The sequence below is a fragment of the Arxiozyma heterogenica genome (genome assembly GCF_036370985.1).
Source record: "Arxiozyma heterogenica strain weizmannii chromosome Unknown scaffold_27, whole genome shotgun sequence".
NCBI lineage: Eukaryota > Fungi > Ascomycota > Saccharomycetes > Saccharomycetales > Saccharomycetaceae > Arxiozyma > Arxiozyma heterogenica.
This window is the reverse complement of record NW_027042680.1, coordinates 953,905-978,254: the sequence shown is the minus strand read 5'-3', so window position 1 is coordinate 978,254 and position 24,350 is coordinate 953,905. Positions and strand designations below refer to the sequence as shown.

At 31.4% G+C, this 24,350-nt stretch overlaps 11 protein-coding genes across 11 annotated transcripts; 7 read left to right on the top strand and 4 right to left on the bottom strand.

Moving 5' to 3' along the window:
- Positions 1–103: 103 nt before the first annotated feature.
- Positions 104–886, bottom strand: STM1 (Stm1p; the record flags this gene model as incomplete). The annotated part of the gene is made up of 1 exon (XM_064860050.1): positions 104–886. One exon carries the CDS (start codon positions 884–886, stop codon positions 104–106), a length of 783 nt encoding a protein of 260 aa, XP_064713423.1.
- A 2,689-nt stretch (positions 887–3,575) lies between these two features.
- CPR1 (peptidylprolyl isomerase CPR1) lies at positions 3,576–4,064 on the bottom strand (the record flags this gene model as incomplete). The annotated part of the gene is made up of 1 exon (XM_064860049.1): positions 3,576–4,064. One exon carries the CDS (start codon positions 4,062–4,064, stop codon positions 3,576–3,578), a length of 489 nt encoding a protein of 162 aa, XP_064713422.1.
- A 1,861-nt stretch (positions 4,065–5,925) lies between these two features.
- Positions 5,926–6,393, top strand: RPA14 (DNA-directed RNA polymerase I subunit RPA14; the record flags this gene model as incomplete). Its single annotated transcript, XM_064860048.1, has 1 exon — positions 5,926–6,393. One exon carries the CDS (start codon positions 5,926–5,928, stop codon positions 6,391–6,393), a length of 468 nt encoding a protein of 155 aa, XP_064713421.1.
- Positions 6,394–7,133: 740 nt separating this feature from the next.
- HOM2 (aspartate-semialdehyde dehydrogenase) lies at positions 7,134–8,231 on the top strand (the record flags this gene model as incomplete). The annotated part of the gene is made up of 1 exon (XM_064860047.1): positions 7,134–8,231. The coding sequence occupies one exon, from the start codon at positions 7,134–7,136 to the stop codon at positions 8,229–8,231; it is 1,098 nt and encodes a 365-aa protein (XP_064713420.1).
- A 711-nt stretch (positions 8,232–8,942) lies between these two features.
- SAC3 (Sac3p) lies at positions 8,943–12,764 on the top strand (the record flags this gene model as incomplete). The annotated part of the gene is made up of 1 exon (XM_064860046.1): positions 8,943–12,764. One exon carries the CDS (start codon positions 8,943–8,945, stop codon positions 12,762–12,764), a length of 3,822 nt encoding a protein of 1,273 aa, XP_064713419.1.
- A 468-nt stretch (positions 12,765–13,232) lies between these two features.
- Positions 13,233–15,782, top strand: SSY1 (Ssy1p; the record flags this gene model as incomplete). Its single annotated transcript, XM_064860045.1, has 1 exon — positions 13,233–15,782. One exon carries the CDS (start codon positions 13,233–13,235, stop codon positions 15,780–15,782), a length of 2,550 nt encoding a protein of 849 aa, XP_064713418.1.
- Positions 15,783–16,258: 476 nt separating this feature from the next.
- On the top strand, positions 16,259–17,440 carry ACL4 (Acl4p; the record flags this gene model as incomplete). The annotated part of the gene is made up of 1 exon (XM_064860044.1): positions 16,259–17,440. The coding sequence occupies one exon, from the start codon at positions 16,259–16,261 to the stop codon at positions 17,438–17,440; it is 1,182 nt and encodes a 393-aa protein (XP_064713417.1).
- A 213-nt stretch (positions 17,441–17,653) lies between these two features.
- NBP2 (adaptor protein NBP2) lies at positions 17,654–18,535 on the bottom strand (the record flags this gene model as incomplete). The annotated part of the gene is made up of 1 exon (XM_064860043.1): positions 17,654–18,535. One exon carries the CDS (start codon positions 18,533–18,535, stop codon positions 17,654–17,656), a length of 882 nt encoding a protein of 293 aa, XP_064713416.1.
- Positions 18,536–19,057: 522 nt separating this feature from the next.
- CWC15 (U2-type spliceosomal complex subunit CWC15) lies at positions 19,058–19,699 on the top strand (the record flags this gene model as incomplete). Its single annotated transcript, XM_064860042.1, has 1 exon — positions 19,058–19,699. The coding sequence occupies one exon, from the start codon at positions 19,058–19,060 to the stop codon at positions 19,697–19,699; it is 642 nt and encodes a 213-aa protein (XP_064713415.1).
- Positions 19,700–20,146: 447 nt separating this feature from the next.
- SEC1 (Sec1p) lies at positions 20,147–22,300 on the bottom strand (the record flags this gene model as incomplete). Its single annotated transcript, XM_064860041.1, has 1 exon — positions 20,147–22,300. The coding sequence occupies one exon, from the start codon at positions 22,298–22,300 to the stop codon at positions 20,147–20,149; it is 2,154 nt and encodes a 717-aa protein (XP_064713414.1).
- Positions 22,301–22,939: 639 nt separating this feature from the next.
- Positions 22,940–24,286, top strand: TRM82 (Trm82p; the record flags this gene model as incomplete). Its single annotated transcript, XM_064860040.1, has 1 exon — positions 22,940–24,286. The coding sequence occupies one exon, from the start codon at positions 22,940–22,942 to the stop codon at positions 24,284–24,286; it is 1,347 nt and encodes a 448-aa protein (XP_064713413.1).
- Between the last annotated feature and the right edge of the window lie 64 nt (positions 24,287–24,350).

The following is a 24,350-nucleotide window of genomic DNA, read 5'->3' as shown; positions in this document are numbered from 1 at the left end:
AAACATAAGGGAGAAGTTCCATCCCAAAAAATTATCTTTTGTCTATATTTTTAAAAAAAAGAATAAGAAAAAGAAAATAATCTTTTCGTGGCATTCATTGAACTTAAGCTAAAGATGGTAAGTTACTGGTGTCGATGGAGTTGTCTCTTTGAACAGCATAACCATTGGTGTTCTTGTTGTTCTTTCTTGGACCCTTACCACCACGACGGTTGTTCTTTCTGTCGAAGGATCTCTTTGGTCTTTGAGTATCTTGGAAGGTAGCATCGAATTCTAAGAATTTCTTGGTCTTCAATTGCTTAGATTTCAAAGTCTTGACCTTGGTAGCTGGAACGTATTCTTCTTCTTCCTTGACGAATAATTCAGTACCTTCGATTTGTTCGACTGGTTTAATTTCGACGACCTTGTTTAAGTGAGAAGCATCTTGAGTGGACTTTAAGTAGTCGTCTAAGGACATTTGTTTGACACCGTTAGTGGCTTCTTCAGCATCGGCTTCGATTTCAGCTTCAGCATCAGCTTCACCAGCTTCTTCAGCTTCCAATTCCTTCTTGTCATCGCCCCAACCTTGTCTAATCTTCTTACCGGAGTCAGTCTTACCGGTTCTAGAGTGACGGTCGGTTTGTCTTCTGGAGTTGTCTCTCTTGGAAGTAGCAGAAGCAGAGACTTCTCTGGACTTGTTAGATCTTCTACCGTTGTCCCTGTTTCTGATGGCACCTTCGTTACCAGTTGGCTTAGATCTGTTCTTGTTAGCTCTAGCTGGATTAGCAGATGGTGGTGGGACATCCTTCTTCTTGGAAGAGGTGGTAGCCTTGACAATTTCCTTTGGTGGAACAACGACTTGGTTTGGGTCTTCGACGTCGTTACCTAACAAATCAAATGGGTTGGACATGATGCTTAAGTGTATGTATGTGTTGTGTATGTGTTGGTTATATTTGTTATAAACAAGAAGAGTTCAAAAGAGAGAGAGAGGAATTGAAGTAAATATATGTACCTTTTAAAGAAAATGCATAGGAGGAAAGCAAAAATAAGATGAACTAAAAAGTAGCTTAATTGAAGACAAAAATGAATTGTAATTGGTTAGTGAATGAACAGAATAGTGCTTAAGATGAATACAGAGAAGGTTAAAAGTGTATATAAATGAATGGCAATTCACCACAAAACAGAGATGAAAAGAAGAAAGTAGTTTTAGTTTTCAATTTTGATTTTAATTTTTTTCTTCTTTTTTTTTTTTTTACATTGAAGTCAGCTGAAGAGAGCAAAAAGAAAAAAAAACAAGCAAAAGAAAAAAAAATTTCAAATATGCACAAAGTGCTGCTACATCGATGATTTTGGTAATGGCATACTTAGGAAGTCATGAGTGACACTGGAGTGAACAGAGAATTAAGATTGCTATTTACGAACTATATACAATTGAAACAGAAGGTGAGGGGATATTGTGGTTGATGGTTTATTAGCCAGGTTTCAGAACAAGAAACAGTTAGGTCATAGAATCGAAAGGACTGGATTCTTACACGTTATTACAGTAGAAATGTTGAGTGACAAGCATTAACTATGCTTTTTTGTCCCCTGCCCCCTTCCTCTCTTTCGTCTCCTCTCCCTTCTAAGAAAGGATGTATAGACAAAAGGGAGAACGGTAGCACTAGGCTTGTGTAAAGAGAGAGATGTGTTCCTTTTGCCATTGCAAGGCACAGGGCTTCCTCCGTGTAAAATCTAATCAGGTCTCATTAAACCGTTTGGCTTTAATTAAGCCCACAATATATTTCTGCCATAGAGAGGCCATCGGATACACGTAAACAAAAAGTCGTCGTGACAGAAGGGGAAAAAATTAAAAAAAAAAAAAAAAAAAAAAAGAAAAAGAAATAGAGAGAAAGAAATGTTTTCTGCGTGGGCCGAAACCAGGAGACCAGAACCGTTCTGAAACATTCGGCACCTGTTCACGTGACCGTACATTTTTGTCTCGGAAAATGCCGAGGAAGGGGCGGGCGAATGGCAAAAACTCCGAAACTCTTTTTTTTTTTTTGTTTTGTCTCCATTTCCTTCTCATCTTCTTCAATAGAGTCTTTTATTTTAGAATGTATATGTAATGGATTAGAATTGCTATAACTAGGCAAATATTGATATTTTTTCGTATAACTGTCTCTCTCTCTCCATATATATATGCACATATATGTAGGCAGGTAGATATAAGTGTATTAGGTTCACACACATCCTTCTCTCCTTTTATTAGATATAATATGGTTTTTCTTGTTTATTTTTAAATATTCTTATACATTGCTTGAATTTAATATGTTTGTACAATGTATAAATTGCTAATTTTAAGAAAACTATCTAGATTCAATAAGGACAATACTAAAAAAACAAAAAAAAATAAAAATAAAATAAAAAAAAAGAGAGAGAGAAAGAGGGAAACTGTTATGAATTTTTTGCAATGGTAAAATTTATATAATGTGGCTGGAGGGCCATATTGTTTTCGTGCATAAGTATTTACATATCTAATTTATTTTATTTTATTTAAGACATTCTATTGTATTTATCCATAAATATTCATGTTAAATGTGTCCACTTTAAATTCATTCAATGATATAAAGATACAACTGGAACAAAAAAAAATCATGGTTCATTTTGGATTCTTTCTTGATATCAATAGTTTAATTAAGAAAAATATTGTTTTACATTTGTATATATATATGTATGTATGTATTCATAAAACTTTATACTCAATTATTTAAATCTACGAAATCATTAACATTTTTAGAAAAATTAAAAATACAAGTGCTCAAAATGTAAAAAGTGTTAAAAATTGATCTCTTTTAAAACTTCTTGATTCTATTACGTTTCTAAGCAAAAATACAAAACTAACTATTTGAAAATCCATCGACTACTGTGATTCCAGAGTACAGCAAAAACGAGTGTAATGACTCAATACACAACACATCAAAGAAATTAATATATATATATATATATATATATATTTTATTACTCTATATGTATGATTTTGTATGTTACGCAACGTATATAATAGTACGCATGAGTTATAGAATTAGATGTTTATTAGAAAATGTTATCGATAACTTGTCTCTATAAACTCTACGAAAATCATTCTTATAAGTTTGCTGGATTGAAACAACGACAAATACACGGTATTAAGTGGAGTCCAACTTGAAATATGTACTAAATACCCATTCTCTCAAATGCTATCAACGATACCCTCATTATTAAAATAATAATGAATTACAATAAAATGGATACAATATCATTGTATTCCGATACAGAAACTGAGTTAGGAGAAGACAGAAAAAGTAAACAATCATAACTGTATAACTAACTTACATAACTTGCAACAAATAGAATTATAATCACAGAATTATTTATAACCCTAATTACTCCCCTACTCATCTTCACCCCCTTCCCCCCTTCCACCCCTCTCCAAACCCTTTCAATACATATATATAAATGAACAAAAAAATGTTAAATTTTTAATATTGTTATTAATATTAATATTATTATTATTAAACTGGAATAAAAAAGAAAATATGTATATTTATTTTAATTATTTATTTACTTATGTATTTGTCTGTTTATAATTCACCAGATTTAGCAATAATAATTCTAGCTCTAGTAGCACCAGATGGAGAACCTAAACTTTCGATCTTCTTAACGACGTCGTAACCATCAACGACTTCACCGAAGACAACGTGCTTACCATCTAACCATGGACATGGAACAGTGGTAATGAAGAATTGAGAACCGTTGGTGTTTGGACCAGCGTTGGCCATAGATAAAAGACCTGGTCTTTCATGTTTCTTAGCGAAGTTTTCATCTGGGAATTTAGCACCGTAGATGGACTTACCACCGGTACCGTTACCGTTGGTGAAGTCTCCACCTTGTAACATGAAGTCTGGAATGACACGGTGGAATGGAGCACCGGCGTAACCGAAACCCTTTTCACCGGTACATAAGGCTCTGAAGTTTTCAGCAGTCTTTGGGACAACATCGTTGTATAATTGGAAAGTGATTCTACCTAAGGCTTGGCCATCAGCTTCAACGTCGAAGTAAACTTTAGACATCTTTTATTTATTTATTTATTTATTTATTGTTGTTTGTTTATTCGTTTCAATTAATTATTATTGAAATCTTGGTGTGGGTTTTGGGATATATAACGGAAATTAGAAGACACGACCAACGCAAAAGGATTACACAAGAAACAGAACAAGCTAACGACTGCGCATGATATACACGTACACATATACATACACACACATTTATACATATATATATATATATATGTGTATATATATACCGTATGTATATATGTATGTGTGTGTGTGTGACCACCGCCTCCCCTTACTCATATATATATAGCAATGGAAAGAAACATTACATAATTCTTGTTGAAAACGGAAAAAGGAGAGGAGCAAAAAAAAGAAACGAAAAAGGAAACGAACAGAAACGAGAAGAACAAACAAAAAAGAACCAACACCAAAAAAAACCACGAAGAAGGAAAAAAAAAAGAAAAGAAAACCGGGGCTTCTCTCTCTTTTTTTTTTTGTTGCCTCCGCCTCCCCTTCTAGAGATTTATTTCCATAGTAGGAAAGAAAGAGAAAACAAAAGAAAAACAAACAAAGACGAGAGCAAAAAACAAAAAAAAAAAGGAAAAGGGAGGAAAAAATAGGAGCCTAAATCCTAACATCTCCCCTTTCTTCCCTCTATACACAATATATGAGGGTTAATTACACAAAAAATACACTTAGAAGGTAAATAAAGGTTGTCTTTGTAGTTCTCATTTTGGTGCAATGAATCGAATGGAATTAGATCAAAGGGAAAAGAACACTATGAATACTGGGAGATACTTTCTTTATCAGTGAACCTTGTCAATTATGGCAACACCAGTTCCACCACATATATATATGAATTTAAATAATTATCTTACCAATTCACACTAACGCGACAAAACAAAACACTTCCAAAAGGACTCCCATATTAGCTAACACGTTATCAAGTCAACTCGAAACTTCCTTATCGGTGTTGTTTATCGATTGTAGATCGTTAAATTAAGTTTCCTATTGTCTCTGGCTAACTTGTTAGATTTGTACTACTTTTCATGACACTTCTTGGTCACTTTAATAGGTAACAATTACCTCACCTATTAAAGTCTCAGAGACAGTACAATATTTCTACAATTTGAATATTGTAAGTATATTGATCTAGAGTCTAAAATAGTTTAATAAAATGGACTCACTAAATAATTTTTTAGCATTAAAAACAAAACTAATAAATAAATAGTAACTTTGGGTGGTGTTTTCTTATATTTTCTCCAATTTTTGTTTACTTGCACTTCAAGTGCTTCTGATCTCTAACTATATGTCATTAATAAAGATAGAAATGAGAACACACAAATAAATAGTAGGAATTCAAAAGATTTTTTTTTTATATACTTACAAACAGTTTATCTTTAATTTTAATACCAATAAATGTGTATCTAGTGTCATCTTAATACGCTAATGTCTAATAATTATATAGTGCAAATAATGAGAATTATCAAGGAATCCATTATTTAAACACATAGGACATTGAATGCTTTAACTATAGATAAGCCCTAACTTATGATACGCATCAACCCTAGCTATATATTTTTCTATCTTTTTTTTTTTTTTTTTATTATTATTTTTTTTTCTTGTTTTTAAATTTTTTTTTTTTAATCGATGAGATAGGAAACAAAAAGAAAATTTTTTTTGCTTTATCTTTTATGTCTTTTATTCTTGTAAATGTATGAAAGTACATTTGAAAATTATGAAGATATATGTATAATAAAATAGAGTGAAAAGGTACAATACAGTAAACAGCTGCATTATATAGTCTGCATTCATATTCGTGTTTAAGTATCTCCATCACCTACCCACACAAATATAGATTTATATATACTTAACAATGTTGAAAGGATCAAGAAGAGGGAATTATGTGTCTACGTTAAATAAACCAGTTGTTATTCACAAAATTGGTAAACCACAGCATGTATCAAAAGATGAAATATTGAGGTTTTTAGATGATTTTATTACTTCAAAAGAGGATTTTGTAGATAGTAATAGCAATGCAACTACTATAGACAACAGCAATGGTAATAGCAAGAATAATTTACAAGGAAGCCAAATAGCTACTACTGGTGGTGCATCTGATATCATACTTAATATAGATACCAATTTGACGAGTTCTTTATCCCAATTGAAAAGAATTCAAAGAGATTTCAAAGGTTTACCACCACAATCTGCTACCCTTTCTAGTATTAAAATAAACGATACTCATAATAAAAAGGCTGACAGTGAGAATACCGAACAAGAAAAAGAAGATAAAATAAGTAAAAGTGCTACTGGCGGTACCAAGAAAACATTTGCTTATTAGTTACAGTAGATGCATACACATCTACACACACACACACACACACACACACTCATATATATATATATATATATGTATATGTATATATTATTCCTTTCTTTAATCTTTAGCATAGTTGTATAATAATGTATGATTTAAACAAATTACTCATCATTCTAGCAGATAATCAAACTTAGGCTAACATTTAAAAGCAATTGTCAGGTCGAACTATTCTTCATATATATACGATTTAAATAAATTGAATTGATATTAGTCAAATTAAATATAGTAAACTCAAAATAACCTAGATTCAAGTATCATAATTAGTCATTTCTTCGAGTTTCCCCTTCGGGTAATTTCTTTTCTCAAACTCTTTGTTCTTTTTTCTCATTCTCCTATTGTCTGTGGTGCCGGTTTCGGTGTCTCTGGCTTTCTTTATCTTTTTTCTTTTTCCTTTTCTGTTTCTTCTGCTTTGACTCAAAGACATGTGGTACCTACACCAAATCGAAGTTTATATATAATCTCTTGTGTGGTTTGAAATACATATAGTTATTCATATGTGTACCAATTACATATACGTGCGTCGGCTCCAAAAGCACTGGTTCCCTGTGTTAGCCTGCTTTTCTTTTTCCTATTATACTCTATTCCTGTTTAACCCTTCCTAATAGCTCTCAAAACGCTTTGTGTAACAATTTTTTATTTAACTTAGCTATTTATTTATTTTTGGTTTGATCTATACCATATCATATCATTTTGCAAAAAAAATGGCTGGAAAAAAAATTGCTGGTGTTCTTGGTGCCACAGGTTCTGTTGGTCAACGTTTTATTTTATTATTAGCTAACCATCCAACTTTTGAACTAAAAGTTCTTGGTGCTTCGTCAAGATCTGCCGGCAAGAAATATGTGGATGCCACCACTTGGAAACAAACTGATTTAATGCCCGAGTCTGTACAAGATATAATTGTTAGTGAATGTAAAGCAGAAGCATTCAAAGACTGTGATATCGTCTTTTCTGGTCTTGATGCTGATTATGCAGGCCCAATTGAAAAAGAATTTAAAGAAGCCGGTTTAGCTGTTGTCTCCAATGCTAAAAACTATAGAAGAGAAGACGATGTTCCTTTAGTCGTTCCAATTGTCAATCCTGAACATTTAGATATCGTGGCCAATAAGATTGAAACCGCCAAGAAGGAAGGAAAACCAAGACCAGGGTTTATTGTCTGTATTTCCAATTGTTCCACTGCGGGTCTTGTAGCTCCTTTGAAACCTTTAGTCGATGCTTTTGGTCCAATCGATGCTTTAACTACCACCACTTTACAAGCCATTTCTGGTGCTGGTTTCTCTCCAGGTGTTCCAGGTATCGACATCTTAGATAACATCATCCCATACATTGGTGGTGAAGAAGATAAAATGGAATGGGAAACTAAGAAGATTTTGGGTAAATTATCTGATGATAAGACTCATGTTCAATTATTGACTTCTGATGAAATGAAAGTCTCTGCCCAATGTAACAGAGTAGCCGTTTCTGATGGTCACACTGAATGCATCTCTTTAAGATTTAAGAACAGACCAGCTCCATCTGTGGAACAAGTTAAAAAGGTCTTAAGAAATTACATCTGTGACGCTTACAAATTAGGTTGTCATTCTGCACCAAGACAGACTATTCATGTTCTGGAACAAAATGACAGACCGCAACCTAGATTAGACAGAAACAGAGACGCTGGATACGGTGTATCTGTTGGTAGAATCAGAGAAGATCCGCTACTAGATTTCAAAATGGTTGTTTTATCTCATAACACTATCATTGGTGCTGCTGGTTCAGGTGTTTTGATCGCTGAAATATTAGCTGCCAGAAACTTAATCTAATCGTTACAACAAGAAAAGCAAAAGATACAAAGATAGAGACTCGTTTTGTTTCACTTTTATTGTTGTTGTTTTAAAATTTTTTAAACTAATACTATTTATGTCTAATTTACCTATTCTTTAGGTAACAAACAAACTAGCTAATGAACTAACTAACTAACTAACTAACTAATTATCTAATTAATTAAGTTTACCTATATCACTGTTGTAATATCTTTTAACAATTTAAATATATACGTAATGCTTTTTTTTAACAATATAACTAATCTTTCTAACCATCTTGTGTTATCTCTTGTATCTTTCTATATATATATATAAGTTCTTATAGTCATTCTCAAACTTTTGAACCCTATTTTTTACCCTGGACTCTGAAAGTTAGGGCTTCCAACATAAATTTCAAATTAAGAATATACAAAAAAACAGAACTCAAAAATAATAAAAGAAAAGAAATAATAATAATCAGGAGAATGTTCAAAAAATTTACAGCTATTATTGATCAAGAACCATTTGTACCACAGCCAGCAGTTAGCTTGCCAAAGGTGCTTAGCTTATTCAGTCATTCTTTTTTTCCCACTTTGTATCATTTTACTTAAGTTTATTTGATTAAAAATAAACTAGTAATAACGAATACACGAAGCAAGACAGTATTATCACTTAAAAATTATATATTCTCCAGTTGAATCGTCCATAGTTCAAAATATCCCATTCCAATTCATGGATAATCTTTCTCAGACTAAAAATATTACTAATTATTTTGTATCTAATGAAAACAAAAAATTTATGATACCTAAAAATAAAAATCCGTTTAGTAATAACACTAGTAATATTAGTGGTGATAATAATAGTGGTATTAGCAGTAATGATGAATTCAATAACCAATCACATAGAAAAGATGACAGTATTAATCAGGCTATAATGATACCAAATCCGCAAAAACAGATCGGTTCATTGATCTCAAATCCTGAATCTCTTGGTTTCAAACGATTGACTCATAAAAGGAGGCAAATACCTAAATTCCTGTGTACACAGCAGCCTCAATTGACAAAGAGGAAGTTTGTTCAAGATCATTGGGACAAATTGAATCAAAGAAAAATGATCAATTTAGAAAATACCATTGAAGATACCACTGAATTATATGAGACTTTGAAAAAAATGAGAGACATAGAGAGAAAGATGATGGAGCGGAAAGGTCTTGTAGATAAAGCAGATTTTGCAAAAGAGCTGAACGAAGCTATTGTTTTCCAAGGGACTTGTGAGGATATGTGCCCTGTATTCGAAAGAGCTAGAAGAAATGTGGAACTAACTGTGTTTTCATACGAAAGAGAACCTGGTGAAAACAAGAAGGCTTCAAGGAATAAAGCTTTGAAAGTGTTTGCTAGACCTGCAGCGGCAGCAGCCCCACCTCTGCCTTCCGATGTCAGGCCGCCACATATCCTAGTTAAGACTTTAGATTACATCGTTGACAACCTTTTAACTACGTTACCCAAGAGTGAAAGTTTTTTATGGGATAGAATGAGATCAATTAGACAAGATTTTACATATCAAAACTATTCTGGTCCTGAAGCTGTTGATTGTAATGAAAGGATTGTAAGAATTCATCTGTTAATTTTGCATATTATGATTAAAACAAAAATAGAATTTTCTATTCAACAGGAGTTAGAACAACTACATAAAGCATTGATTACATTATCCGAAATTTACGACGATATGAGAGCAAATGGGTTTGAGTGTCCTAATGAAGCAGAATTTAGAGCATATGGTTTGTTAAGTAAAATACGAGATCCACAATATGATCAGATCATACAGACACTACCCTCACATATATTCAATGATCATCTAGTCCAATTAGCCATATGTTTTAGACAAATTATTTCTAATTCAAATTATTCTGAAAGAGGATATATCAAGACAGAGAATTCGCTCAATTTTTATTTGCAATTCTTTCAGTTGTTACAGTCTACTGAAGTTCCATTTCTTATGGGGTCTTTCTTACAAATATATTTAGGTGAAGTGAGATTTTATTCTATGAAAGCTTTATCCCTGTCGCTAAATAAAAAACATAAACCCATACCCATTAAATATTTTTTAGATACTTTATTGTTTAACAATAAAGAAGAGCTAGAATCATTTTGTCAATATTATTCCATATCTATCTCATCAGATGCAGTAGATTTAAAAACATTATCTTATCATTCACACCATCTTGCAGAGAAAAAACCATTATCTCAAACATATTTAATGTGTATTGATAATAAGATTGGTGATAGAACATATGCACAATTAATAAACTGTGGAAAATCAAATGAAAATATTACAAGCCGTGATTCTAATGCTTTGAATGCTAGTCGTATTGACAATTCTATTAGACATTTAATATATCAACCCTCATTTTCAGTCGATCCTAAACTACTTCCTAGTTTTCAAACAACTTCTTTTGCAGTGGATAATAAACCTGTCCAATTTTCAGAAAAGAAAGATCATGTATTTAATATAAAATCATCTACTCAAATTTTACCTTCACGTGACACTTCTTTATCGACTACTGCTACTGCTACTCCAACCCAAGCATTTAATATTAACCAGAATAATATCAGTGAAATAAGAACGGGAAATTTTCATGTTGTACCAACAAATTCATCAAAGCAAATGTCATCACTTAATAGTATTGATAAGAATGTATCAAATATAACATTATCACAGAGAAATTTAACGTTCAACAATACTGTAACTAATATATTTACTGATGGTAAAACGCCATTAAAACAATCAAAATCGCAAACAATACCACAAATTAATAAAAAACAGGAAAAGGAAGTAATAAAAGATAAATTAGCAGACAGGTTAACAAATGCATTAATTAAATCTACAATTGCAACAGTTGTCCAAGATACTGTTACTAAAATAGAAAAAACCAAACAAAGTAGAAATAAAATAATAAATTACCTAGCTAATTCATTATTCAACGCATTTCTTCACGAAAACATATACTACACCTTTCTCGATTCACAAGCGACTGTATTCTCTGAAAGAACAATGAAATCTAACTTTTTGTCTAAATGGAAAATTAACTATAAAGATAAGCAAAATCAAAGATATATAAAGAAAAAACACAAAGAGGATTTGCAAAATGTCCAAAAACAACTAGGTGTACCCCAAATAATACGATCTAGATTAAATTTTGGAACTCCAATAACTTCATCAAATACATCATTTTTATTGTCTTCTGACAAGAAAACAGATTTGATCTTTTCACCTACATGTAATGAAGTTAACAATTTTTCAACTCAGCTTGAACAACGCGAGGATATTTGGAAACCCTTTAATATGAAGGAGTTATATTTTGAAAAAGTTAACAACAAAGTGATACCCTCATTGAATATTGAAATTGATATCCTACTTTATTCCAATAACTGGACCTCAATATCAAATAAATGGCTATTAACTAAATTCGGATTAAATGATCAAAAGAAAGTGATATCAATGGAGGAGAACAAATTTAGGCTTAATGTGAAATGTATAGATAAGAATTTTGATCCTGTAGAACTTGATCATACCCAATTAATAATTTTCAATACTGGTGTAACATGTGATGATATTTTTGACTTAGAGTTGAAATTACAGAAAGACGGTGAAGAATTAATTAAATTAATTTCTAATATTTCTGCTAGGTCAGAGATCTGCTTCAATCTATTAATCGTATATTGGGATTCGATGGAAACCGTGATATCCCCAAGTAAAATTGCCCGTTTTCTTAAGTTAAACAGGATTGAAAAAAGCTTCAATGATGTGTTGTTGAATATTGGATTTATTAAAGTAACAAGCAATTCTCCTCAAAAATCCTTGGAAGAAGGATTAAAGAGAATGGCCAGAGATTTCAAGTGTCAATTGACAGAACGCGGTAGGTATAAACAAAAACTTTACAAAAGAAGATCACTTACTGGATCACAAGTGTGTAAGACACCCATATCTACGCTAGTTACTATTGATGAGAAAATGAAGAGAATTCGTAAGATAGAGGAGGATAAGTATAAGAAGCAACAAGATATGAAAAACACATATGCCCACTTACAGTCACATATTATGGCATCTCCAAAACTATACAAAACAAAATTACCTGTTTTATTATCTGCATCAAAACAAAATCCTAAATTTAAGACACCAATGACAAAAAGTGATGAGTTACTTTCTACTCCAGCTATTCCGTCTCACCTAGTAACCAAAGTACAAAGAAAGCAGCATCCTCCTATTCCTCCCACCACACCATGTCAAGGCACCTATTTCCCAAATGGCTCAATGGTTGTCCATCAAACACCCATAGTTTCATGGAACAGTAACAGTGGTAATTATAATACAAATCACAGGACAACAAGTTTGTTCGGCTTTGATGAAAGAAATCCTCCGATATTTCAAACTCCTATTCAGTCAATTGTTAAACCCATGGATCAATCCATATTATCAGCGGAAGGATCACATACAATTCAGGAACTGAAAAATATTATAGAAACAGTTAGAAAGAAAGTCCATTCAAATACATAGTAAGTATCATTTTAGTAAATAAATATTGAAAATTAAATGACTTAGTGTGAAAATAAATATCATACAAAATGTATTGCATAATAAATACAATTGATGATAAATCCACGATTTTCTTCTTCATCTTGACATTGTTAATATATCTTAACAAGTTCAACAACAATTATAAGTAACTTCAGTATAGTCCATAATTGGAAAGTAAAGGATAAGTACTAGATATCTTGTGTACATTAATAATACTACTTAATATAATGATACTTCTGAATAAACTTTCTTCCAACTTTTTTTTTTTATGATTTTATATAACTCAGCTAAAATTTCAATAATTAATTTTTGAAGGGACCTCAAAATTTTTTTTATTTTTAGTGATTGTAGATTCCTTAAGTGAAAACATCATTATGGTTGTTATCCAATAAGCACATTAACATTTGACAATTATTAAAAACCTGTGACAACATCCAAGACAAGTTCATGGGCCTGTCTAACTCATCAAATGAATTATTTCCTAATAAAAGTAATTTTTCATATCATGATATCCAAATTCACTGGGGATCTTCCGAAGACAACAACCATAATAACACAAATGAAAATAATAACAATATAAAGAACTCTAAATGTAACAATATCAGAACTTCAATACCAGATGATGCAAGTGATAATATTACAAGTAATAGTATAGAATCATCAGTTATCAATGCTATTATACAACAAGAAGGATGGCATGATGTTGAGTCGTTTTATGACGATATCCGAAATGACAGGTTTTACTTATTTGAACACTATTTAAGACATAATAGCGAATTTGCAACAGAAACAGCTTTTGATCCCAGTAGCCTTGATGATGACTTTACTTTTTATGATAAAAAGGTGCAACAAGAGTATGTATTAAGAGAAAAGATTGGGAAAATTTTACGTCCAAAAGATCTCAGTGGTATTCAAATCTATAGTGAAGATATGCTTGAAAACACATATTTGGCTACTAATAATACATATCAGAAAAAATCAAAATCACTAACTCATTATCTCTATAGTGTCCTACCTAAACCAACTTTGTCTAAATCTATAAAAAATGATGTTTCATTGCATAGCATCAAGGATAGCATTTCTTCACTACCCACTACTCATAATATTGATGAAACTAGTTACAGAAATTTAGTAATTGATGAAAATAATCTTATTGTAACAAGACACAAGACTAGGGAGACGCTTCTATTAGAGTCCTCTATTGATGTGACTTCAAATCATACCTGTAACACTTGGAAACAATTTATAAGGGATTTTCTCTCAAAGGACAATCATTATCACATCCAAAGAAGAATGACAGTTAGACATATTCAAATGCTTTCGGTTGGACCATGTTTAAGTGTAGGATTTTTTTTAACATCAGGAGAAGCCTTTAGCATTGCAGGCCCGTTTGGTACATTACTAGGGTTCATATTAACTGGGAGTGTCATATTAGCTACATTATTATCCTTTACAGAATTATCAGCTTTAATTCCTGTTTCTTCTGGATTCTCTGGGTTAGCATCAAGATTTGTAGAAGACGCCTTTGGCTTTGCAATTGGTTGGACTTATGTGTTTTCATGTATAATATCGTTTCCTGCAGAAGCTGCATCAAGCACGTTTTATTTGACCTCCTTTTCTAACGTTAATTTAACGAGGGGGACGATTGCTGGCTTTGTTACACTATTTATAATATACCCGATATTATGTAATCTCTTGCGTGTTAATCTTATGGGCGAAGTTATTTTCTTTTTTGGTAGTATTAAGATTTTAATATCGGTGATTATGATGTTTGTTATGATAATACTGAATTCTGGGTATGGAGGTGCTAGTCATAGTCGAGTAGGTTTTAGATTTTGGGATTCTTCAAAGTCAGTTGGCGGTATGACATATGGATTATTTAGACCCACTTTTGATTTAATGGATGCAGGTACTGGGTCTACGAATGGTATTGGGGTATCTACAGGTAGGTTTTTGGCTTTATTATCAGTAGTTTTAACCTCTACATTTGCATACAGTGGTGTGGAAATGACTTTTCTGGCCAGTGGAGAAGTTAAAAATCCAAGAAAGACAATTCCATCATCGATTAAGAGAACATTTTCCATAATTTTGACTATTTTTATTCTTTCTATTTTAACAGTTGGGATCAATATCTACAGTGGCGACCCACGACTATTATCTTATGATACCTCTAGTAGAGGTAAGAGATCTAAGGCAGCAGACCTTGGAATTGGGACACAATGGCAAATAGATGATAGATGTAAAGTCAGAACGAAGATTCCAGGTTCTTCTGTAGAGTATTCTTCTCCTTGGGTACTTGCACTTCAAAGTTATGGCCTCTGTACATTTTCAGCTGCTTTTAATGCTATTTTAATAGTTTTTACATCAAGTGCTTCTATCGCATCATTGTACAATTCATCAAGAGCATTATATTCAATGTCAATACAAAGGAAGGCCCCGTACATTTTTCAAATATGCAGTAAAAATGGAGTACCTTATGTGTCAGTAATAGCAGCTGGGTTATTTAGTTTGATTGCATATTTAGCGGTGAACGAAAGTTCACAAAACAATTTTGATATTTTAGTTAACATGTCAAGTGCAAGCACGTCGATTATATGGTTTGGTTTGAATGCATCATTTTTGAGATTTTATTACGCTTTAAGACGAAGGTGTGATTTTTTATCGAGAGATGACAGGAGTTATCCATTTAAATCTCCATTTCAACCCTTTTTGGCAATATATGGGTTAATTGGTTGTTCATTATTCGTTATTTTCATGGGATTTAGCAATTTCATTACAGGGTTTTGGAATGTTAGATCATTCTTCTCTGCTTACGGGGGGCTAATGATATTTACTTGCTGTTACATTGGATATAAGATTGTCGGCACTTCAAAAATACAAAGATTGGATAGACTAGATATGGATACCGGACGTCGCGAAATGGATAGAATGATTTGGTCAGAACATAGACAGTATAATATACCCCTTTGGAAAAGAGTATTGGAATTCTGGTCATGATACTATTATAAGTGTACATATACACCTCTTAAAATTGCACGGTTTATATATATTATCTCTTAACAATAGGATACTCCTAACCATCCATCATTGTGATAACACTAGAATTGAGAATAGACTCAATGTGTATGACTTGTATTTACAAGATATCTGTCACTTCACACGAAAAACATGTTTTACTTTTTTTCTTTGTCTGCGCCAAAGGTAAATTGAAAAATAAATCAAGCAGATTTAAAAGAGATGAGATGATCTAAGATGAGATGTGATATGATTATCAATTCCAAAGGTAACGAGTAGACCAAGAGCAGTATAAAGGATTAACATATAGTTAAACCGTTAACGAAAAACCTCATCAACTGATCAGTTGGTCTTTGTTTTAGTTTTCTATTTTACCTTTACTTTGTAATTTTTTTTGTTTGGGAAAAAAAGGAAACAGAATAATATACAATAGAAAGTTAGTAAAATCTGTCGTCATTATGAATAATATTGAACAAGCAATAAATGAAGCTAGAAAAGCAATTTCTGAAAATAATTCCAGAAAGGCATTAAAACTTTTAAAACCATACAAAAAATCATTAACGGCTGAAAATTCGTCCAATTTACCATTATTACAGATTTTTGCTGATTCATATTTAGAGAATGGTCAGTTGGATAAGGCTTACCCACTTTTGGTAAAAAGTTGTGAACTTGATTCAAAAGGGACCATTGGCGGATGTGATAAATTTTTCACCTTAGGACAAATTATAGGTGGTCAAGATGGGATCTCTATCCTAAGTCAAGGTATCGAAAACATTTCACAAACACATAATGGAGAAAACATTAATCAAGATCAGGTTGATAAGATTGTTAATGGTCTGTTGACGATGATTGAGATCTGGATGACTGATCTTTGTATGGAACCAAATGCAGAATCTCAATGTGAGGAATTGATTACTAAAGCAATGGAGATCTCTGAAAATAAATCACCAGAAGCATGGTCCACACTTGGTTCTATTAGAATATCTCAACAAAGGTTTAGTGATGCAAGCAAAGCTTTCACTCAAGCCTGGAAATATTTTGAAATTAAAAAGAAGTCAATCGCTGAAGATATTATGAATAATAATAGCAATAGTGGGAGTGCTAGTAATAATGCATCACATGAAGATTATGTAAATCTTTTACAACCTTTAATATCGCTGGCTAAAATGTGTATGGAGGTTGGTTTATACGAGATTGCATTAAAAGTGGAAGCCTTAGTTAAGGAAATAGATGAAGACAATTTGGAAGCATATTATTTAGAAGGTTTCACAAACTATTTAATTTGTAAATTGGAGACTTTTAAAAAGAGTAATCCAAATATTTCGTTAATTCCAGAAACTATTTATGAATTCAATTCACATATACAGGAGGTACCAATAGATCTAAACGATCAAGATGTTTTAGACAATATAAATGAATCTAGAATTGCATTAAGCTTTGCATCTAAATTAGGGGAAAATGTCGATCCATCAGATGACATATCAAAAGAATTAATTGATGGAACTCATGCATTATTACAGGAATTGGGTGGGCCTATACCTGATTCTGAGTTGCAAAAACTAAGAAAGGGCGAGTTTTTAGAAGAAGTTGAAGATGATGTTGATTTTGATGAATTATCAGATGATAATGAAGATATATAAATCATATATATTTTATCAGTCAAAAATAACAAATAGAGTATATGTACTTTCAATTATATGGGTAACCTTTACAGAAATACGCAAACATAGATAATATTGCTTAACGTTTTATGTAAAAATGTCTATAATAAAAGATATTTTTTTGTATTTAATTAACAAATGCTAATGCAATATAATAATATATGTAGATATATAAGGGATTTAACATATGTATTATAGTTTTCGTTCTTCTGATATTGTTAATTTTTCATCGAAATCATCTTGAATATCTTCCCATTCATCATCGGATTGAGTTGTTTTATTATTAATAGTGGTAGATGTGTCTTCATCATTTGTCTTGTCAGGCTGTAAATTTTTTGATATAAGTTCAGTTAAATAAAACGGTCTTGGTATGTCTTCAGTACTGTTATCAATGTCAGTAACCTTATGGTTAGTCTCTTCTTGATTATCATTGGAAGATTGATTTGAATCTAGAAACGACACAAATTCCTCAGGTACAAATCCAGTTTTAGTCTTTGCTAAATTTTCAGCTACTAACCAACCCTGACCATGTCTATAATTAATGAAAACTATATCTCCTTCTTTCAGTTCTAATTCATTATTGTTTTCTGGTTCAAAGTCATATAAAGCTATCGCCTTTTGATTTATTATATAATCATCTGGGATCATTAAACTCTGAGGTCTCTGAGAAAAACCGTTATCATACTCCTCATTTACATTATGATTCTCTATAACTTCTGTTGTTATTATACTACCATTTAATGTATGAATATTATTACTATTACTGTCGTCATTATTATTTGAATGCTCATTTTCAAAATCTTGTTCATCTTCAAAATAACCATAATGTAATGGATTTGATTCATCATATGCAAAATCTTTCACTGATATATAACCTACAGTAGAAATATTATCAATATCTTCTTCTACTTGGTCTTGTTCTTCTTGCTCTTGATGGTTCTTATGGCCATTTTCATCATTTAGTGTTTGACTACTCTCGACAACCTTCATCACATCATCATTATTAGAATTTTTCAATCGTTCAAGAACAGTAGTATTATTTAAATTTTGGTTTATACTATTACTATCAATCATATTAATGGGACATATAATGGTTCAGCAATAATATACTATCTTTTTGTTTTATAGTGTAATATAGTGTACTATTTTATTAAAATGTTCCTTTTGTAGAATGAAAAGAAACGATATAACCAAATTTTGATTGTTCTCACTTTTACTTCTCCTTATCTGCCAGCACTCTTTAAACCAAGCCAACCTCTGTTTAGGAAAAGCCACTAAGTATTTTTAGTCAAATACACACTTATTTGCTTGCCAATTATTGTCTGTATCAATAATAAAGGTCTTCAATGTAAAAAGAAAAAATTTTTTTTTATTTTTAGATTTTAAATATATTCTAAATATAGACTATTGTGTACTATTCATCCATCTCTATATCCAAATAGCACAGTAACACAGTTCATATCATTATGCAATCCAGGAGACGATAAGAGTACACTTATTCAGCACTAATAGATGTAGACAATATCTAAACTACATGGGTAGATAAACGAATAAATAAATAAATAAATAAGGTAGTTTTTTGATAGTAGTAGATTAATGACAACATCTCATAGACCACAGTTAGAGGCTAGAAGTGGTGCAAAAGTCTCGAGATATGTACCAACTTCAACTGAACATGCTAGGTTACTTCCTGGTCACAAGAAAATAAAATATAGAGACCAAATAGCTGGTAAGAGTAAAGATGAAGCAAAGTGTAATATTAACAAGAATATTAAGGACAATGTTGGGTCTATAGTTTTAGAGAAGAACTACTTAGAAAATACAGAGTTACAAGAGTTAAAGAAAGTTCTTTCGATTGAAGATAAAGACACTCAAGATATTTCAGATAAGAGTAATAATAGTAGTAGTGATATTAATTATAGTGATGATGATGAGGAAGATGAAAAGGAAATAGAACAATTACAAGAGGAACTAGCTCTCCTTAAACAAAAAAGGTTGGCAAAGGAGAAGAAGGAAGAACAGTGTCTGGAAGATGATATCAAGGACGTTAAAGTACCCATATCACAAATTAAAAAGAAATCATGGCGACAAGGCACGACCTTTTCTAGAGATAAAAATAAAGTCTCTAAAAAATCAAACCAATCATCCACCAATAATTTAAATACGAGTAAAACTTATGTGAACAATATTACACAATCTGTTTATCATAAAGAATTTATGAAGAAATTTGTGAAGTGATTATTCTATCCTTACCATATTTGATATTTCTAATAAATCGTATTTTGATTAAGTTGATGATGTTTGTATTGATACTAACTTCTTTTGTTTCCAATACAAAAGCGTCATAGTGAACTGTTTGATAACTTAATCATAGGATTTTATATTGTTTCGCTATTAACAATTTATTAATTGTGTTTTTTCCATATTCAGAGTGTAGTCTGTTTAAGTTCATTGGGATACACTTATTATGATTAAATATATATATATATATATATCAAACAGCGTCTTGAATAGCTATAAAAATTAATCTCAACATTAATTTAATCTTATCGTTAGAGTCATTACTATAAATCCCTGTGTTATGAACAGGTATAAAAACAACCATATATAGTTACATATATATACTTATTGGGCAAGAGGAAGTAGATGAAACCATTATTAATATATTTTTCTTATTTTATCCTTTTACTTTTTGTCTCTCTTCAAAAATCTAGTGAATTTATTTTTTTTCTTCTTTTTACTATCGTTATCATCAGGGGTGGTTGTTGTAGGTTGTGGTTTATTTTGTGCAGTGGATACTTGAGTCCTAGTTGGTGCATTCTTGCTTTGATAATGAATATGTGAAATAGGTTGAGATACAGGATTCAATTCCTTTAACAAATAATCTGGTACAGTAGCATCCTCCTTTTTATCATCATTGAATTTGAAAAAACCACGTGGTTTTGTTAGATATTCAATGCTTGCCATGGCAGCTAATGGTGTCAAAACTCCATCACTACCAATAAAAACATCTTTATCTTTTAAATTTGATTGATCATAAGCTGATTTAATTTCAGTGAACGTAATTCCACCAATGCAATAATAGAAAAACCTCTGTCTGTTTTCTTTAATTGGTAAAGTTACACCAGATTTCGTCCATGATGCTTTATGTCTTTGATTTCTTAACGACGTTGAACTTTGGACTCTTGCAGTTTGACTAAAAATTTCTATCTCGTCTTCATTTAATAATTCGATTGGTTTATCTTTAACAAAGGGAAAAAATTCCTCGTTTAATAATAACGGGTTAGTGATGACCTTGGATAATATACTACCTGTGGCAGGAATAAATCTGGAAGAATTGAAAATGGTGGGATCTTTGACAATACTATCATGGAACCATTCTTTGTCAAAGGGCTTATCACCAGTATTATTTTTAATTAATTTAAATGCTAGATGAGAGAAATTTTTAAAAATATTAATCACGCGATTAAACATTTCATCTTCGTTACTGATCCCAGTAAAATTTAGTAATTTGATTAAATCTTGTTCAATTATACCACCACGATAAAGTGAATATATCAAAATGTATCTAATTTTATCAAATTTATTAGCTTTCTTGTTTAATAAAAGTTCCAAAAATTGATCTGTTATATGCTTCACTTTTTGTCCATCCATGTCTATACCAAAAGATGCTAAAGTTTGTTCTAAATCTGATAGATCTGCTAAAGATCTTTCATGGTTAATCATTAAACATTCTTCAATTAAAGTTTTGTGAAGAATCATTCTTCTTCTTTCCTCATCGAAATCTTTTAAATGTGCCACTACACTTAATAGATCTGATGTGTTTTTAATTTTAGATCTATCAACAAGCAACGGATTTCGGGCTATCATTTCTTTAATTTTCCCACCTAGGTACTCATTAGCATTGACTATATGCTGATGTCTCAGCTCTATCCAATCAGGGTCTAGTAAATCACACAATTTAGAACTTTTATCTTCCATTTCACCCAATTCATTTTCTGCTTGATATTTATATTCTCCCGTTTTTAGATCAAGATGTTCAGATAAGTCATATACCATAGGTTGATATGCAAAATCATGTATAAATAGGCTAAATGGATCCAAGCTCCTGTCAGTGATGAGCATAATGGCACGTGGTCTATTTGAAGGAGGTGGGAAATCTTCATGTTCCCTTGCATATGCATCTAAATATTGTTGAAACATAAACGCCAACTTCTCTGCCAATTTTGCTGCTGGAGTTACATCTAACTGACTCTGTGTAGCTTTTGAATATCTAATTATCGGATATTCTCCAGTAATAATACAAAGGTTTAATAAAGATTCAAGTGTTCTTTTCAAATTTTTCTCGATCAAATCATGACAATTTTGATTATAAAATATTTGCAAAGGTTTATCAATATCAATAGTCTGGAAAAATTGAGATTCCTTTGGTATAAACCCAATTTTGATCTCTCTAACATCATTTAAATATTGGGGTAAATATCTCAAATCATTAAAGTATTTAACTAGATAATCACCTGGAGATGCTATGAATCTAACATAGGCACTCTTATATTTATTAATACCACCGGCAAAATCTGCATCCATACAATTCATATTAAATTTACTTTCTTGAACCATATAGATGACTTCTACATCACTTTGTCCCTTTCTTGTTGGAGAGTCAATTCGATCAACTGTAGTGACATGATTTAACAGTTCACGGGAATCCTTAAACAAATATTGGAAAATAGTTTCTACTGTTTTGTCAATTACCAAAAATTTGATATTATGAACCGTCTGGATTTCATCTAATATGTTCAGTACGTAATTTTTTTGCAATTCTATTAAATTAGACATTCTGTATAGGAAACTGATAAGTAATACTCTTTTTTTTTTTTTAAATAAACGATCTAATAACTTTCAGTAATAGCAGTAAATTAGCAATTAATAACTCAGTAAACTTCGAAAACTTAGCTAATTTATAACGAATCTAGAGATAAAAAAATATGAAATAAAAAAAAACATATACTTGAAGTGAAATACAAACCACTACTGGGTGACATTCAAGCCGTTGGAACAGCCTTGACGGCTGATGTATACTACATATTTAAGTTGCTACTGTTAATATAAAAAAAGTTCCCTTTAAACGAGACAGGAGGAACAAAAATAAAAAGAAACTTTTTGACTATATTTTAAAAATTTAAAGCTTTTTCCCAATCAGGAAATAGTGAAAAAATTTTTTTTTTTTAATAGTCTTCTTTACTACGAGAAGTGAAAGATTTACCTGAAAGGTTTGAAATTTGTTTACAACGATGCAATACGTTGTGGGACCGATGTGAACTAAGCTGTTCAATTGGATTGAGAAAACAAGGTAAAAAAATAGGATGTTATATTGTGTGAATACTTGAATGGTCGGGTGATTGTTTAAGGAGTAGAATTAGAGGAGCAGGTGCACAGAAGAAGAAAAAAAAAAATAAAAAAAGGTTTGTTTTTAATATGGGATTTATTCATCCAGTGCAAGATTTTGTTGTTGACAGTACCAACAAACAAGTCTATACCGTAATCAAGAACACAATAGTGGTATACCGTTGTATAAATAATGAATATAAGCAAGTAGGTAAGTGGGTTGACAATTTTCTAGCAGAACAAGCAAAAAAGGTTAACTTCAAGAATAAAAAGATTAAAACTAATTCTGGTGAATCAGTAGCATCTACTACGAGTACTACTACTGTTACTAAACCACAACTTGATAAAGAAGTCCCAATATCTGAGTCTTTTTCATTGAATGCTAATGTAAGAAAGTTGAAGATTTTTAATAAGGGGAAATCACTTGTTGCATGTACCGATTCAAATAAGGGTATTGTTATATTAGATGTCAATTTATCTTCTAATTCAAATGAGAATTGTTTATCTGTTAGAAAGAGAGAAACTTTTGCTAAGAGACCAAATGCAATTACTTTGACCAATGATGAAAATATTCTTTTAGTGGCTGATAAATTTGGCGATGTTTATTCTATAGATGTTAAAAATGATGAACCATACAATGAAGAAGTTCAAGGCGAAAGAAGACCACTATTGGGTCAGGTGTCAATGTTAACTGATATCTTATTGAAGCATAATATTCATAACGGCAAAGATTATGTAATTGTTACCGATCGTGATGAGCATATCGAAATTGTCAATTATCCAAAGACATATGTTATCAACAATTGGTTATTTGGTCATAAAGAATTTATCAGTAGTATAATATCACCCAATTGGAGGTCCGAATGGTTATTAAGTGCAGGTGGTGATGATTGTGTCTTTTTATGGAATTGGGAGACTGGAAAGCTTATATCTACATATAATTATGCAAAGGATATTAAGCTACATTTGACTGATTCTCATTTAGCAGAAGTCAGATTTCAAAACGAGGAGAACTCTATTATTGAATATTGTGTCGCTAAATTGGCCTCCTTAAGCACTTTGTCGTACGTTGCCTTCTATGTGGAAGCTACTAAGCTTTTATTTATTTTAAATGTCGATCCAAATGAAGGTATCCTATCCTTAAAACAGACTTTAGAATTGCCTGCTAATATTATTTCTCTATCAAGTGATGAAGAGGATCATTTTGTGGTCTCTTTAGATAACCATGAGTGTGGAAACAAAAATTTTGTTAAAATAATCAAATTTGATGATTCAATTGATTCATTCGTTGTCGATGAATCTTTTTCTGCAAAATTAGATAATGTTATCACAAAAACGTTATATGACGATTCTAATCTATTGGTTGATTGTATTAAAGGTATACATCCACTTTACACGATTATCAATTTAAAAAAGCATGGTGAACACTATTCCTAATAGGACTTGTTTACTTTTGTCTCTTGAGTCTGGAATTGTTGTTACATATTATATGTATATATAG